This window comes from Theropithecus gelada, chromosome 14 (assembly GCF_003255815.1).
Source record: "Theropithecus gelada isolate Dixy chromosome 14, Tgel_1.0, whole genome shotgun sequence".
In the NCBI taxonomy this organism is placed as follows: domain Eukaryota; kingdom Metazoa; phylum Chordata; class Mammalia; order Primates; family Cercopithecidae; genus Theropithecus; species Theropithecus gelada.
Window position 1 is genome coordinate 121,840,228 of NC_037682.1, and position 15,990 is coordinate 121,856,217.

Here is a 15,990-nt window from a genome sequence, read left to right on the forward strand (position 1 = left end):
TCCCTCCATGCCAGGCACTCAGCAAAGGCACTTGCCATGCACTCCCTCTGATAATCTTTCCAACATCCCTGCCAGGCACAGTTTATTGTTCTCCGCGCTTTACGGATGAGGAAGCTGAGATTGCGAGTATGTAACTAACCTGACCAAGGTCACAAAACTGGGAAGCAAAGACAGTGCATAAGGTTGCACCGCTCACACCCTGCCCAAGGGCACCCAGCAGCGGGAGGCCTGAGGACTTAACTCCAGCCAGGCCTCTGCTGGCCAAGCTGTATGCCTCGGAGAGAAGCCCCTTGTCTAAATTGTCCTGTTTTCACGGAGCAACATGAATTCTTTAGCTCTTGACTTTCCGCCACCTGCTGTTACTGCTCTCCAGGCTATTCCTTTTGGTGCTGGTGTGACGTGAGCTGCTAGGGATACAGAGGTAATCAAATATAGCTGCTAATCTTTGAAACGTATAGTTCTGTACGGGGGGCAGATGGTCGCAGATAGCTCTGTTTCCGTGGGTTAAGAATAACCATGAACTGTGAGCAATGCATGGGAGCACAGAGGCAAGTCATCTTATCCACCTTGGACCGGGAGTAGAAGAAGGGTGAGAGGTCCAGGAAGGCCTCCTGGAGGAAGGCGATGCTTGGGCAGTCTTAATACTGAGTCCTGGTTAGTCAGATGAGAGTGGAGGTAGGCAGGAAGAAGGCATTTGAGACAGTAGGAAAAAGAGCAAAGCAGGAAGGTGTAAACAACACGGAGTACTCAAGGCTCTGTTTTGAAAAACAAAAACAAAAACATTGGTAAGTAAATTTGCAGTGGAAAAATGTTACATCTTAAGGCAAAACTTGGTTGGAGACTTAGATCACAGTAAACGTATGAAAACCCTTTGTACAAAATTTCAGTCTGGGCACGGTGGCTCACACCGGTAATCCCAGCACTTTGGGGGTCCGAGGCGGGTGGAGTGCTTGAGTCCAGAAGTTCAGGACCAGCCTGGGCAGCTAGTAAGACTCCATCTCTACAAAAAGTTTTAAAAAAGTAGCCAGGCATGGTGGCAAGCACCTGTGGTCCCAGCTGCTCAGGAGGTTGAGGTGGGAAGATCGCTTGGGCCTAGGAGATTGAGGCTGCAGTGAGCTAGGATCACACCACTGCACTACAGCCTGGGCGACAAAGTGAGACCCTGTTTCAAAAATAAAAGATTACTAAAATAAGGACAGTCTGCTAAAGGCCAATGACATTTGCTATGACTTGGGCTATTCTGAATAGCAGTCACCGTGCTGTCAGACTTGATGGTCTACCTTCGTTGTGGATCTGATGGGATGTGGTGAGGTCATGAGGCTTGTATGAAGGCAATGCACCATCCACAGGCCTTGGTTGCATTTCTTCCTCCTTTCTGATGTCTTGTGCCTTTCAGATTTCACTTCGCCTGCCTTCCTCTTGCCAGATCCCAGTGATACAGAGACTTGGGTGGAAAAAGCATGAGTCAGTTGTCCACGTTAAGCTGCACATGATTTCCGGGCAGGTATTTCTTAGACCGGGGCTTTATAGCCTTCATTTTGCTCACTCTGCGCTTGGTGCAAAAGCTCATCCTGCCTGCCTGACTATCCCACCTGTCCCTGCTCCATTTCTGCTCCAAGCTAACATCCCTTCACTTCTTTATCCCCAGGGTATCACTATATGAAGATTCACTCTCATTATGCCTTTTCATTTCCCTTCTGTTCTCGCCCCACTTAAAAACATTAACCAAAGTAATGCATAAAGTGTCAAACAGTGTTACAAGACTTACGACAAAAAAAACCATTCCACGTTCCACCTTTTCTCTTCCCTAAGTCCTACCCTTGCGAGGGTGTCATTCCAACTCTCGGCATTTTTGCTGGGTGTTTGCCTCTGTATTTCCTTACTCTTCTTGCTGTGAACCGCACCACTGGCTCCCCACACCTGCCACACCTGCTACACCATTATCCTAGGGATTACCTTTCCCAACTTCTGATTCCAGCCCCTTAATCCTGAACACTTACTATATAGACTAAATGTTTGTGTCTCCCCCAAATTAATATGTTGAAACATATCCTTATAGTGACAATATCAGGAGCTGAGGCCTCTGGGAGGTGATGAGGTCATGCAGGTGGGGCCCTCATGAATGGGATTAGTGCCCTTCTAAAAGGAACCCCAAAGAGCTCCTTCACTCTTTCTGGCATGTGAGAAAAAGCACGTCTAGAAACCAAGAAGTGGGCTCTCACCAGACACTGAATCTGCCAGCACCTTGATTTTGGTCCTCCAGTCCCCAGAAGTGTGGGAAATACATTACTGTTGTTTATAAGCCACTCAGTAAGTTATTTCATCATAGCAGCCTGAATGACTAAGACAATAGTACCTTTCTTTCTCTCATTTTATTCTTTCCCTCCCTGACTCTTTTTTGGTGAAGAAGTAGCTTCTTGAGAAAGGGTAGATGGGAGGTAAATTTTCAAAGAGGTCGTTATTGTATTCTCACACTTGACTGAAAGTTAGGCTGGCTTTAGAATTTTAGGTTGGAAAAAAATTCTGCACTTAATTTTGAAGGCATTGCTCCATTGTGTTTTAGCTTCTATTGTTGCTCTTGGGAGGTTCGATGCAATTCTGTTTCCTAAGTCATTCTATGTTAATTTTTAAAATCTTTCTCTGGAAGCTTTCGGACCATCTTTTTATCCTGCCCATTGTGAAATTTGATAGCTCCATGTCTTTATGTGGATCTTTTTCATCCTTCAAGGCCTCTTGCATTCTAGAAATTCACTTTACTTTTAGGGAAAATTCTTGTATTCTTTCTTTAATTATTTATTTCCTTCAATTTTCTATGTTACCTCTTACTGTAAATTAGACATAACATTGTCTAGATTTGCCTTCTAATTTCTTACCTTTACTGTTTTTTATTCTTTAACTTTTGGCCCCGGATAATTTTCTTCACTTTACCTTCCAATCCCTTAATGGCTTTTTGGTTTTGTATTTTTAACTTTCTCTAGCACTTTCAGTCCCCAGGATCTAGCCCTTGTTCTCCGAATCTGCCCTTCTTCTAATCACATCCCGTTCTTGGGTCTTCTCACCAGTATGAGGCTGTTCAGAAAGTTTACTTGTAAAGTATTTTTCTGCTCCTTCTGACCCTGTTTTGTGTGTGTGTGTGTGTGTGTGTGTGTTTAATTTTTCTGTTTATTTTAGTTTCTGTCCTCATGCTAGAGACTTTCATAAAATATTTAGTGACCTCAACTAGCCACTATTATTTTAGAGAGAGGCACTGAAAAACTCACTGGCAGCTCTGGTGTGGCGTCTCAGTTTGGTGACTGGGGAGTTTCACGGTGAAATTCTTCTGGTGGGGGAGCAGGAGGCATCTGCAACTGATGGTAGGTCTTTTCTTTCAGACCAGTCCATTTATCCAGGGAGGAGCTCCTGACTAGGGTGCAAGCCGGCTTCTCCTGGCCTGAGTGTTTTGGTGGGGTGTGTGAGCTGGGCGGCTCACTCTCAGCCCATAGACTTTCTCTTCAACCCGCACTTTCACAGAGCATGGTCCCCGCTGCCCTCTGTCATGCATGGTATCTCCAAGCCCACAACCTCCCTGTTCCCCTGTTTCCTGCCAGTATTGGGAAGAAACAGATCTGCAGGTTAGGGAAAAGGCTGGGGGAGGCCTCTCACTCCTCCTAATACAGATTCTCAACACATTCTCGAACTTTATTCTCCACCTTCAGTTCACCAGGTGCCACCCGTTTCTGAGCCCTTTTGAGGTTCTGTGACCCAGATTGCTTTGCTTCTTGTCTCCTGTGCTGCAGTTTCACCCCTCTGGTAAGTCAGTTCCCATTCATTCATCCATTTTCTGTCTTCCAAAGTTTGGTTGTGTCTCCAGTCTGTTGCCATCTTCTCTCATTCTCTTTGTCTTCTCATGAGTTCAAAATTCCTACTTCCATTTTAATAGCGTTTCAGAAGAGAATGTAGATTGATGATGTTCAAGCTGCCGTATTGAACTGAAAGTTATTTTATCTCCTTTTCTTCTTCTGACTTTTAATTCTTCTCCTAAAAGTTACTTACAACAGCAGTAACTCCCTTTTGAATACACTGGTACTGAAAAGCTTGCATGCATTGAATAGGTAGAATATAGAAAGTTCATATTCTAGAATTGAGAATGAAGAAAACTGGCCAAGGCTTTGGCGTCTGAAATAAATCCAAGGCAATACAAGTTCTCAACTCCCAAAGGAGGCAGTGTGGTCTCTTGGAGCATGACACTAGGCCAGTGGTCAAGACACTTGCATTCCTATTCCAATTCCAATCTTCCTACTAGTTAGCTCTGTAACCATGGGCAGGTTAGTTTTCCTCTCTGGGACTCCATTTCCTCCGGAGGACAATTCCTCTCAGTTCTTGACTTTCATGCCTGTGTTTTTAAGTTCTTGAGATTTAGCACTCACCTGAGGAATATCAGTTGCTGGGATGAAATCATGTGTGAAGGCAAACACCTATAAAAAGGGTCCTTGTTCCAGTGTAGTCTGTAAGTTTTATTAATTTTCCTCTACGTAGCCTCAAATAATATTCCTTTAATTCAAAGAAAAATACCTTTTCCTATTGTCTCTGAGTAATTCCTGGCTTTGTTTTGAAATCAGTGTGATCTTTGCTAAAAATACCATATTGCTGGGTAGTAGGTGCTTACACAGGCAGTTCTGGCCACCCATTTGGATTTGAGTCCTTTAGAGACTCCTTCCCCAACACATGCCTCAGAGCCCTCTCATGTTGCTGATCCCCTTCTCTGGAACACTCTTCCCTACCCTTTGCTTTGAGTAATTCCTACTTACCCTTTAGTCCTCAGCTTCATATCCACTTCTTTGGACAGGCCTTTCCTGACTCTACAGACTCCTTTGGCATATGTTCTCCTACTTCCTTATATATATCTCTCTTTTTTTAATAGTTCATTTCACCTTTTAAATAAAGAGTGCTGCCTGGATATAGCTGTTGTCTCAATTCCATGGTAGGCACTCTCTCTCTTTTGCTTCTTATCTGCTAGGTACAAAGTTTGGCTTCTTTACAAGTTTCCATAAGAAATCAACCACACTGTGGATGTTAGTAGAATTTACCCAAGATTTGGAGGACGTGTCAGTGCGTTAAACCTTGGAGGATGGGCCTGCCTGCCCTTCCTCAGCCTCCCTGTCTTTCTTCCTTCCTCTTTTCTCTCATGGATGCCCTTGGGAACTCCACATTCTCTTCTCCTGAGCAGTGGCTCCCCTTTCTTTGCAGCTTTGGTGCCAGCTGACTTCTGGGCAGAAGAGTCTTGGCTTCCACACACATAAGAAGACAACCCTTGAAGATAGAAGGGAGCATGGCTGACTGGGGGGCCCTGTCTGACTGTAGTGGAGGAACACAAGGCCACACTGTGTGCAGGGGCTTGTCAGATGCTTCTGCAAGGAGGCACCTTTCAAAGGCAGCTGTGGCGAGGAAAGGAAGCTGCCTGAGAGCACAGCTGGGTGCCTCCACGGCTCCATGTTCACTCATTCCCAAGGCCAGAGGCCTGGAGCCCACAGAAGCTGCTGGTCTTGGAAACTCTGGTGAGCAGCGTCCTTGGATTCCCAAGCTCCTCAAATCCCAGGGAATGAAGATTAGAAAAAGCCACAAAGACATATGCAGTGTCTATCATGTGATATCAAGCTGCTAGGGGACCACAGAGGAGCCACTAGGGTGGAGACAGGCCCGAGCAATTCAGCTCAGCTGTCTAGTCCCCTACTCCAATCTACTAGGACATGCATGAAGATAATGTAAACATAAAAATGGATGCTTAGGATGATGAAAATAATATGGTGCACGGAATGTGTTTTGTCACAGAAATATTTATCAAGTACTACAGAAAATGTCTGATTTTAGCCATTTTGTAGGCTCAGACATGGGTTAGATATTATCTCTCTCCCCAAGAAACTTGAGTCTACCTTGTGAGAGAAGACACACATGGAAAGCTAGTCCTTCAGGTCAGCACAGGGGAGAGGCAGCATGAAGCAGTAAACCCAGCATGGCATGCTTTGTTTCAACCTTTTTACTTGCCCTATGATCTTAGCTTTGTCTTTAAAGCAGGAATGCTACCATTACCTTGTAGTATATTAAATATGAAATGAGGGGTCAGGTACGGGGGCTCACATCTGTCATCCCAGCACTTTGGGAGGCCGAGACAGTATGATTGCTTGAGCCCAAGAGTTCAAGACCAGCCTGGGCAACAGGGCAAGACAGTCTCTATAAACAAATACAAAAATTAGCCAGACATGGTGGTGCATGCCTGTAGTCCCAGCTACTTAGGAGGCTGAGGTGGGAGGATCACCTGACCCTGGGAGGTCGAGGTTGCAGTGAGCCATGATTGCGCCACTGCACTCCAGCCTGGGCAATGGAGTGAGACCTTGTCTCAAAAATAAAAGAAAAAAAAATTAAATGAGGAAAAAACCATGTAAAGCACCTATGTCTGTATGAGGCATGTATTGAGACCTTAATGGCCATTAAATCTAATTTTAATACATAACTAATAAGTGGTTAGATTTGTTTCCCAGGGCTGCCATTACAAGCACCATGAACCAGGTGGCTCAAGCTATAGAACTTGTTGCTTCACAGCTCTGGAGGCTGAAAGTCCAAGTCTCAGTGCCAGCAGGGTTCGCTTCCACCAAGGGCTGTGTGGGGAGCCTGCTCCAGGCCTCTCTCCTAGCTTCTGATGGTTTGCTGGCAATTGTAGGCTCTCTGCCTTGCCTTCTACTGCATCACTCTGATCTCCACCTGCATCTTTGCATGGTGCTGTCTTGTGTGTGTGACTTTGTCCAGATTTCCTACTTTTATAAGAACAGTAGTAGTGGATTAGGGGACCCACCCTACTCCAGTGTGACCTCATTATGACTTCATTAATTACACCTGCAATGACCCTATTTTCAAACAAGGTCACATTTAGAGGTACTGGGGTTATGATTTTGACATATAAATTTTGGAAGACACAAGTCAACCCATAACAGTAGTAAAAGAATAAAAATCTAGAAAAGGTGGGAGAGATGGCAACAAATCCTTAGTACCCAGGGCGGTCAGTGGAACCTTCTTAGATCACCTGGAGCTGAATCCAGGACTGGGCAGTTGGCAGGAGCTTGTAGTGGTGGGCATGGGGGCACAGCAAGGAGAATGTGACATGCAAGGACACAAAAGCAGAAATGTGTAGGCATGTTTGAAGGGCAGTGAGGAAGCCAGCCAGGCTGGACTGGAGAGTGTGGGCCGGGGAACACTTTGGAAGCCTTTAACTCATGAAGGAAGGAGTTTGCACTTCAGACTCTTGGCACAAGGAAGACAGTGAAGGATTAGGATGCGTACCACTGAGACAAATAAGCACTTAAGACCCGAAGATGTAAATATTTTCTCTGGTTATTGAAAATGACACGAGAGAGCCGTATTACTAGTGCATTCACTATGACTTACTTTACAGTAGTGAGATTGGATTGAGTGGACTCATTCCCTATCCGCCCTGGTTCTCTCAGCATATATTTGCCCTCTTGGCTGGTGGAACATAGAGGTACAGTCTCTGATCAGATGAGAGCTTATCTGCGATCCAAGTGACCTGATTTACATGGAGATCAGTCCAAATTAAGAGCACACAGTGTTCTCAGAGCTGGAGGGAGGATAACAACAGAGGTCTGGCTGTCTGTGTTCTTCAGGAAGTGCTGGCAAGGAATAGGGAGCTCTAAGAGAGGAAGAGGTGGTCTGCTGAATGGAGAGATGGTAGAAAACACAAGTAGTGGTCTCCGGAAGCTCAGGGTTATAGAAGACTGCAGCTCACTGCGTTTATCCTTGCTCCATTAGGATCTCAACACCTAGGTTATACAAGAACAAGTGTCTCATGGAAAAGTAAAAATCTATCCAACCAATCAATTGTTTGGTCTATGTGATGCCAACTAGTTCAAGGGAAACTACTGTGTAACCTCAGTCTCCGGTTGCGGTGGCAGTAAGTCGGCACTGTCCTGATGTCTGGCACATCTGACACATCACTCAGCATTGCAGCAACATCTGGCTCCATGCAATTCTTGTGGGCAATTTCGCAGTCACCACAGACAGTGTAGACTCGTAATTAACTTGTCAACACTCCCCACCAGGAATTTCCACTGGTCCTGGAGGGCCTAGCTCAGGGTATGAGCCGCAGCGCAGGAAGAGTTTCTGGTCCTGACTCCTGGAGCCAAGCCTGGCAGTTGTGGTGGGTGAGTGTGCTGGAACCAAGTCCGGTCCACTGCTTCTCTATGTACTTTCAACTCTGCAGACTTCTCCTTAGAAGGGATCTATGTTGGTTTTTTAAAGGCTGCTACTATAGATGTATCACAGAGAGAACCCATACTCAAAGCCAATGCAAGCTGACAACACTGGTCTAATGTGTAAGTACTTTGATTTGGTATGTAACTAGCATGCTTCATTGCATGTTGAAATACATGGGTGCTCCCCACCTGGGCTTCTTTCTCGAAGGTCTTCCACTCACTTGAGAATGGGATGCCACATCTGTCTCCTTTTTACAATGACCTTTGGCTCTGACTGTTCCCCAGCATTGAGAAGATGCATGGAAAGCCCACTTATTACTCAGCCCTTGATATCTAGCGAGCTCCAAATAAACGGTAGATAAATACAACAATTACAACCAACCCCACAGTGTGCCAATTGTTGTATCAGCGAAGGCTCCCCCAGTCTAGGTATTACCTTCTGTTTGGGTTTCTTACGAACAGTCAGGTCCAAACTGCAGCACTGGTTGGAATTATCAGGGAAGGAAGAGGTGTTGGCTTCCCTGGTGTGGCCAGCAGTCATGGAATCAGCTGTACGTAGTGCTCCAGGAAGGGAGTCGGTGCCTTCCAGATATGACAGGGATTGGTGATCCCTCTTATTTTCTTTATCAGTTCTAAGTCATTCACTAGAAAGCTTGAAGAAATCTAAAACTAGAAGATTTTGTGGGTAGTAGCTGATAGTTCCTAGTTTTTCCCATTTGAAAAAATTTAGTTAGAGGAATAATCATTCCTCATTTTGTTTATGACTTAGTGCCTTTGGTGTTGTACAGTGAGAGACAGGAAAGACAGAAGACACAGTTCCTATGATCAGAAGTTTACCATCTAGTTGGATAAAGAGGGCATTCATACATAAACACAACAGCTACAGGAAAAGGTTTTGAAAACTTCCCAGGCACTACCCCAAAGGATTCACAGATTTAGTGCAATTCCTATCAAAATACCAATGATGTTTTCTGCACAAATGGAAAAATCTACCCTAAAATTCATAAAGAATCTCAAGGGACCCCAAATAGCCAAAACAATCTTGAAAAATAAGAATAAAGTTGGAGGACTTATACTTCTGATTTTAAAACTTTCTACAAAGCTATAGGAATCAAAACAGATTGAAAGTGGCAGAAAGACAGACATATATACCAATGGAATAGAATAGAGAGCTCAGAAATAAATTCTTGCATATATGATCAGTGACATTAAACAAGGGTACCAAAACCATTCAATGGGGAAAGAAAAGTCTTCTCAACAAATAATATCGGGAACACTGGATACATGCAAAATAATGAAGTTGGACCCTTACCTAACGCTACATACACAAATTAATTCAAAATAGATCAAAGACCTAAATTTAAGAACTAAAAATAGAAAACTCTTAGAAGAGAACATAGGGGAAAGGATTCATGACATTGGATGTGGCAATGATTTTTAAAGGTATGAAACTACAAGCATAGTCAACAAAAGAAAAAAACAGGTAAGTTGGATTTATTAAAATTAATAAATTTTGCGCATCAAAGAACATGATCAACAGAGTGAAGAGGCACTCTTCCCCCATGGAATAGAGGAAAACAGGCAAATCATATATCTGATAGGGGATTAATATCCAGAAAATATTAAAAAAAAAAAACTCTTACAACTCAATGACAAACACAACCCAATTAAAAAACAGACAAAGGATTTGAGTAGACGTTTCTCCAAAGATTATACAGATGGCTAATAAGCACATCAACAGATGTTCAGCATCACTCATCATTAGGGAAATGCAAGTCAAAACCACAATTACACAAAGTCATTAGAAGAGTTATTATCAAAAATAAAAACAAAACAAACAAGCATTGGCAAGGACATGGAGACATTAGAACCCTTGTGCATTGCTGTTCAGAATGTAAAATGGTGCAGTGCTATGGAAAACCATATGGCAGACCCTCAAAAAATTAAACAGAATGATCACATGATCCAGCAAATCTACTTCTGAAAGAATTGAAAGCAGGAACTCCAGCAGGTATTCATACATCAATGTTCATAGCAGCGTTTTATTCACAATAGCCAAAAGGCAGAAACAGCCCGAATGCCCATTGACGGATGAATGGATAAACGAAGTGTGGCGGGCACATACATGGGGTATTACTCAGCCTCAAACTGCAGTGAGATTCTGATACACGCTACCTCCTGGATGAACCTAAAGATGTTATGCTAAGTGAAATAAGCCAGACACAAATGAACAAGCATTACATGATTCCATTATATGTGGGGCTGGAGGAAAGGAGGTGTGGAAAACTGTTGTTTAATAAGTATGGAGTTCAGTGTGGGAGGATGAAATGGTTCTGCAGGTGGATGGTGGTGACGTTTGCACAACCATGTACATGTATTTAATGCCACTGATCTGTACACTTAAAATGGTTTAAAATGTCAAATTTTATGTTACATTTCTTTTACCACAATTAAAAAAAATTTCCTGAGAAATCCAAATGACAAAAGTGATCAGCCTGAGGAAAATGGAAATGGATGGCTTCCTGGGGGAGCAGAGTCTTCAGGGAAGTCATGACCGCAGAGGGAAGGCCTAGGGGTGCTTGTCAAAGGCTCACAGTCAACTCTGCATCAGCTGTGTGTGGACAGCGCAGGGAGGTCTTGTCTGGCAAGGGCAGCAGGTGTTGGGGCTCTGGGCGAATGAAGCTGGGTGAACATGGGGCGGTGGTGTACAGTCTGCAGGAGGAGGGCTGGCTGGTGGGGCTGGGACAGAGCCCAGACAGGCCGGTGGGAAGGGCTGGGTGCTGGAAGAGGGACCAGTGCTACTGTGTTATCAGAACAGTCTGGGAGAGAGACAGCAAGGGAGGAAGGCTGGGTGAATAGCTAGCACCTGTGGCAGCAGCCCAGGCCCGAGGTGTCAGGGCAGGGGGTGGTAGCAGTGGGGATGGGAGGCCCTGGCAAGCCTTGGCAGACAGGCATGATTCCCATTTTTCTTCCTGGTCACCAGTGGATGCCCAGATCCTGTGCCTTGGGAAGGGCTGTGTTGAAATACCACTATCCTCTTCTTTTTGCAACTTTTCTGTTCTTCTGGTGGGCTCCTTTTGAGTTAGGTGTGTACGAGGACTAGACTGAAGGGTTTATCTGGGGAGTTTCTCCAAGTGGTTCTCTCATATAGTAAATGAGAAAGTTGGGTTAGATGACAGCTACAGCTCTTTCCTGCTTTTAAACACTGTGATTCATCTAGTTGATTGATAATTCCTCAGTTCTTTCCATGTGCCAGGCACTGCATGAGCTCATAGCTCATACAACAGTGACCAAGAGGACAAGCATCTGCTCTTGTGCGGCTGCCTCTCCTGCCTTTGTGCCATCCCTGTTAGATGAACTCGTGTGTGCCATGGTGCCTAGCTCATACCTGGAAAGAGTAGATGCTACTGCTTCTCCCGGCTCTAGGTCCCACATCGACTCATCCTTCATCACATTGTCACTTCTCACGTGTGCTGTTTGCCCACACACCTTTCCTTTCTCTTTACATTTGTTATAATGCTAAACCCAGATCACCAGCAGACACCGCCCCAGCATAGCTGTGAGCTCACCAGGCTTGAAGCAGGCCTGGCATTGCTTAGCAACCGTGAAAATAACTCCAGCAGACCCCATGGGACGCTCGAGAACCTCATCCCTGGGGCGTGTGGGAACGGAAGAGCTTCAGTTGAAATAAAGATGCAAACAAACTGAACTGGTTCCCAGACATCATGCTTCATGTTGCCTGACACTCAGCAGAATGAGATACTTGTGTCCCGCTCTCTCCAGCACCAACCTGTACCCAGAAGGGTAGATCAGAGGAAGCAAGCAGTCAAGGCTGGAGAATCTGCAAGCTGTCTCTTAGGGATACACACACAACTTCACACACAGACACACAATGATGTGCAAATCCAGCTGCACATGAGTACCCAGTTCGGGCTGACTTCCTGTTCCATCAGTCTGCATGGAGTCTGGTTGCTGTTTGCATGTCAGAGCCCATGGGTCATCGTGAGTGTTTGATCAATGAATGAGGACAAAAGTGGCTTCTGTCAGAGATGTTATGCAATTACATGTGATGGATGCTCGCTCCCCTCCCTTGTTCTTCTCCACTGCGCAAACTTTGTAATACGTGGGAAGATTCAAAACCCTTAAAGGCCAAATGCCACACCAAGTGGGGAAGTAGGGTGGGTGTTAAGAAACTACTTTCTCTCTCTGCACCAACTGGTACTTCTGGTTTGCTTCTGGAGATGCTTTAGGTGCTCAGTTCCTGTAAAAGGTATGATCTTAAGGTGATGGAAAGATGTTTCAGCAGGAAAGCTATGCTGAGGAATTTTCTGCTGTATCAGGAGTAGAAACAGGGCTGAGTGAGTGATTTGGTGACCTCATGAGGGTTGCCTCCCCCTGAGACCCCAGCTGTGGAAGATGATATGATTAGGAGAACGGCACATTGCTCTGACTTCGGGGTCTATAGAGGTCCAGTCTCCACCTCTGATTAATGATTCGTCACAGCAGGAAGGAGTGAGGTTGGCTGAGCTCACATCTTGCAGAACGGCATTGCAGGCCCTGGGTCAAGTGGCCTGGGACAGAATTTTGGTTCTACCACTTACTGTCTGTGTGTCCAAGGCAAGTCTTCATTTGTAAAATGAGCTTCATATGTAATGATAGCTCACAGGGGAGGCGAGAGATATTTGGGGCTGTATGCATGTGGTTAAAAGCCCAGACTCCAGCCAGCAGTGACTTCTGTCACTATAACTTACACCCAACATGGTATAAGTTTCTCACGCCCCTGTTCACCTTGAGTGCTTCTGCCTGACCAGGTGTCACTGGCTCTCCTGTTGTTCAGTTGTGATGGCTTTACTTCTGCTTAATCACATCCTGTCTTTGGGCAGGTTCTTTAATTCCCCCTCCTTGCTCCCCTTGGCTTCCTTCATACCTCCTTGCCCCAATTCTGTTGGCATCAAGTTACCTCTATTTTTCTGAGCTTGTAGGTGACTCCCAGCTTATTAGAAAATTACCTACATAGAACTTTATGAGATAATTTAATATCACAAGGTTTAAAAAAATATTGACCCAATTCATATGAGCTTAGACTTAGTGCTTTTACTTCTCCAATCATTTCTCTTAGTCTTGGGGTTGGACTAGAGCCAGGATGCTTTGCTTCCAATCTTCTGACACTTTCTTCCCATGGAACTGAGGTGAGAATTAGGGTGACCCTGGATGTGTTGTGAGCCAGAGCTAACCCAGGATAAGTCTGGAATGAAACAGGGTCTGTAGAAATGGCTGTCTCCACATTCTTACCTTTAATTCACTCTGTATTTCACTCCAATTTGGCTTCCACTGTCACCATTTTACTGAAATAGTTTTTGCTACAGGCAATAATTATGTTGCCTTCCCCTATGAATATTATTTGTCTTTTTTCTGTTCTATTTTTAATATCAACTTCTATCTATTCAAAGTAGAAGGTATATCTAATTATTCAAAATCTTTGTGGCTGATACAAGCACTAGAAAAAGAATGCATAGTTAATAACAGTGAGTATGGGCAGTTTCACAGATTATTTTACTTTCTGGAAATCTAGAATCACTAGAATGTATTAAAGTTATAAAGAGGTTAAATTAACTCATTTTATTTTGGTAAGAACACTTAACATGAGATCTTTCCACTTGAAAAGATTTATGTGCACAATACAGTATTGTTAACTAAGGACAATATTGTACAACAAATCTGTAGAACTTATGCGTCTTGCATAATGAAACTTTATACCCATTGAACAGCAATTCCCATTTTGGCTAAATGTAACCACATTAAAATACTTGACATTGTCTTTGGTCATGAAGCATAAATGTATAATGGTAGATATATTTTAATCCTTATTCAGGAATGATATTTAAACAAAACTCTCACTCAGTAAGATACACATGACTACATGTTAGGAAAATCACATTCTAAATTTTATAGAACACTCTCAGGTGATGTTAACAGATTTAAAAATAAGGACAGCCAATGCCGTCATATACATCTTTAAGCTGGGAAGTTTCTCAAGTAGTGGAGTCATATTCAGGAAGTAATATTTAAAATATAAACTCTTAATTGCGATTGCTTCTCTGTTAAGTCCATCTCTTTCAGATTCTTCAGTTAACAACAATACTCTAAAAATCTTCAATTGTAAAATTTTAGCTTGCAATGTTTTGATTTTTTCCTGAATTTTGAAATTTTTAAAGTGCCATTACATGTCTTATTAATGAAATAAATTAAACATATTCTCGGGAGACTACAACTCAGGAGCAGCCAGATGAGATGGAAGAGATCCCCAGAGAGAGCCGGCGGGGAGGCAGGACTTCCACGCCCTCTCCTGTCCCACCGCCTCCCCAAGGTGCGCTCGCCAACCCGGAAGCCCACGCCGCTCATCTTTCATCTCTCTTGTCCACGATGGGGTTTTAAGCTCCACTGACCATTCTTTCTTTCTTGGAATGCTCTGCTGCCTTCTGGGACTCCACACTCTCCTGGTTTGCCTCCCACATCTCTGGCCATTCATTCCCTCAGTGTCCTTTGAGGGATCTTTTTCTTCTGCCAAATCTTCAATGTTAGAGTTCCTTAGGTTTTGATCCTAGACCACCTTTTCTTCCTATGCTACTTCCCTCTGGGAGATCTCGACCACTTTCATGCCTTCAAATACTCTCTGAAGATGACGACTCCCGGTGGTGCATCTCTAGATAAGCCTGGTCCTCTGAGTTCCACACTCTCACATGCAGCTCCTGTTGGCTCTGTCAGCTCCCTCAGTTCCATCCACCTCTCTCCCTCCTCAGCCCTACTCCTTTGTCCCTCACCTGGATAACTGTGATGAGCTCTAAGACGCCTCCCTGCCTCTGCTCTGATGTCTTCTGCACTCAAATGCTGAAGCGATTGTTTATCAATGCAAATCAGATTCTGTCATTCACCTGTATAGAACTCCACAGTTGTGCACCATTCTTAGGGCCAAGTCTAATGTTATTAACACAGCCTTATGGGCCCTGAATGATCTGACTCCTACTCATTGCTTGGGTGCTTTGGCTTTCTTTCAGTTTCTTGAATTTTCCAAGTTTCTATCCATCTCACATTCCATTTCCTCACCAGGTGTGTCCTTTAATACAGTCATAAGTGCCATGAACTTTTTCTTTGTGGCACTTGTCACAATTGCCACTAGATAATTATTTGTTCTTTAATTTTTTTCAGAGACAGAGTCTTGCTCTGTTGTCCAGGCTGGAGAGCAATGGTGCCGTCATAGCTCTCTGCAGCCTTGACCTCCTGGGCTCAAGCGATCCTTCCACCTCAGCCTCCTGAGTAGCTGGGACTACAGGTGTGCACAACCATTCCTGGCCAATTATTTATTTACTGTCCATCTCTCCAGTGAAATGGTCCTGAAAAGTAGGTATCATGTTTGGTTCAACTCTTTATCCTTATCCTTAATGCTGGGCACCGTTTTATTTGCCTCAGTGAGACTTCTTGAGTGACTGAATAAACCAGTGAGGGGAGAGTGGGTGGCAGGATGGGGAAATCCTGACATTGAGCTTTTGCCTGAACCTTGAAAGTGTTTGTGCAGATTGGTGCCTGGGAATAGAAGTGATGCCCAACTTTCTGCCAAATGTAGATCTTAAACTCCCACAGAGGGGACCGTCTGTATCAAGGTGCCCGGGTGGTCCAGAGGACAGCAGTGTGTATAAAAAAGCCCAATGACAACAACTCTATGAGCCTCTGGGCTTTCCTGTTGGGATCAACA

At 44.3% G+C, this 15,990-nt stretch overlaps 1 protein-coding gene across 1 annotated transcript in view; it reads left to right on the forward strand.

Annotated features, from left to right (window-relative positions):
* C14H11orf44 (chromosome 14 C11orf44 homolog) overlaps positions 1 to 15,498 on the forward strand; it is a 37,668-nt gene extending 22,170 nt beyond the window's left edge. The window contains 3 exon segments of the mRNA XM_025355553.1: positions 14,505 to 14,556; positions 14,559 to 14,607; positions 15,447 to 15,498. Coding sequence (XP_025211338.1) covers positions 14,505 to 14,556; positions 14,559 to 14,607; positions 15,447 to 15,498 — 153 coding nt within the window.
* Positions 15,499 to 15,990: the final 492 nt, after the last annotated feature.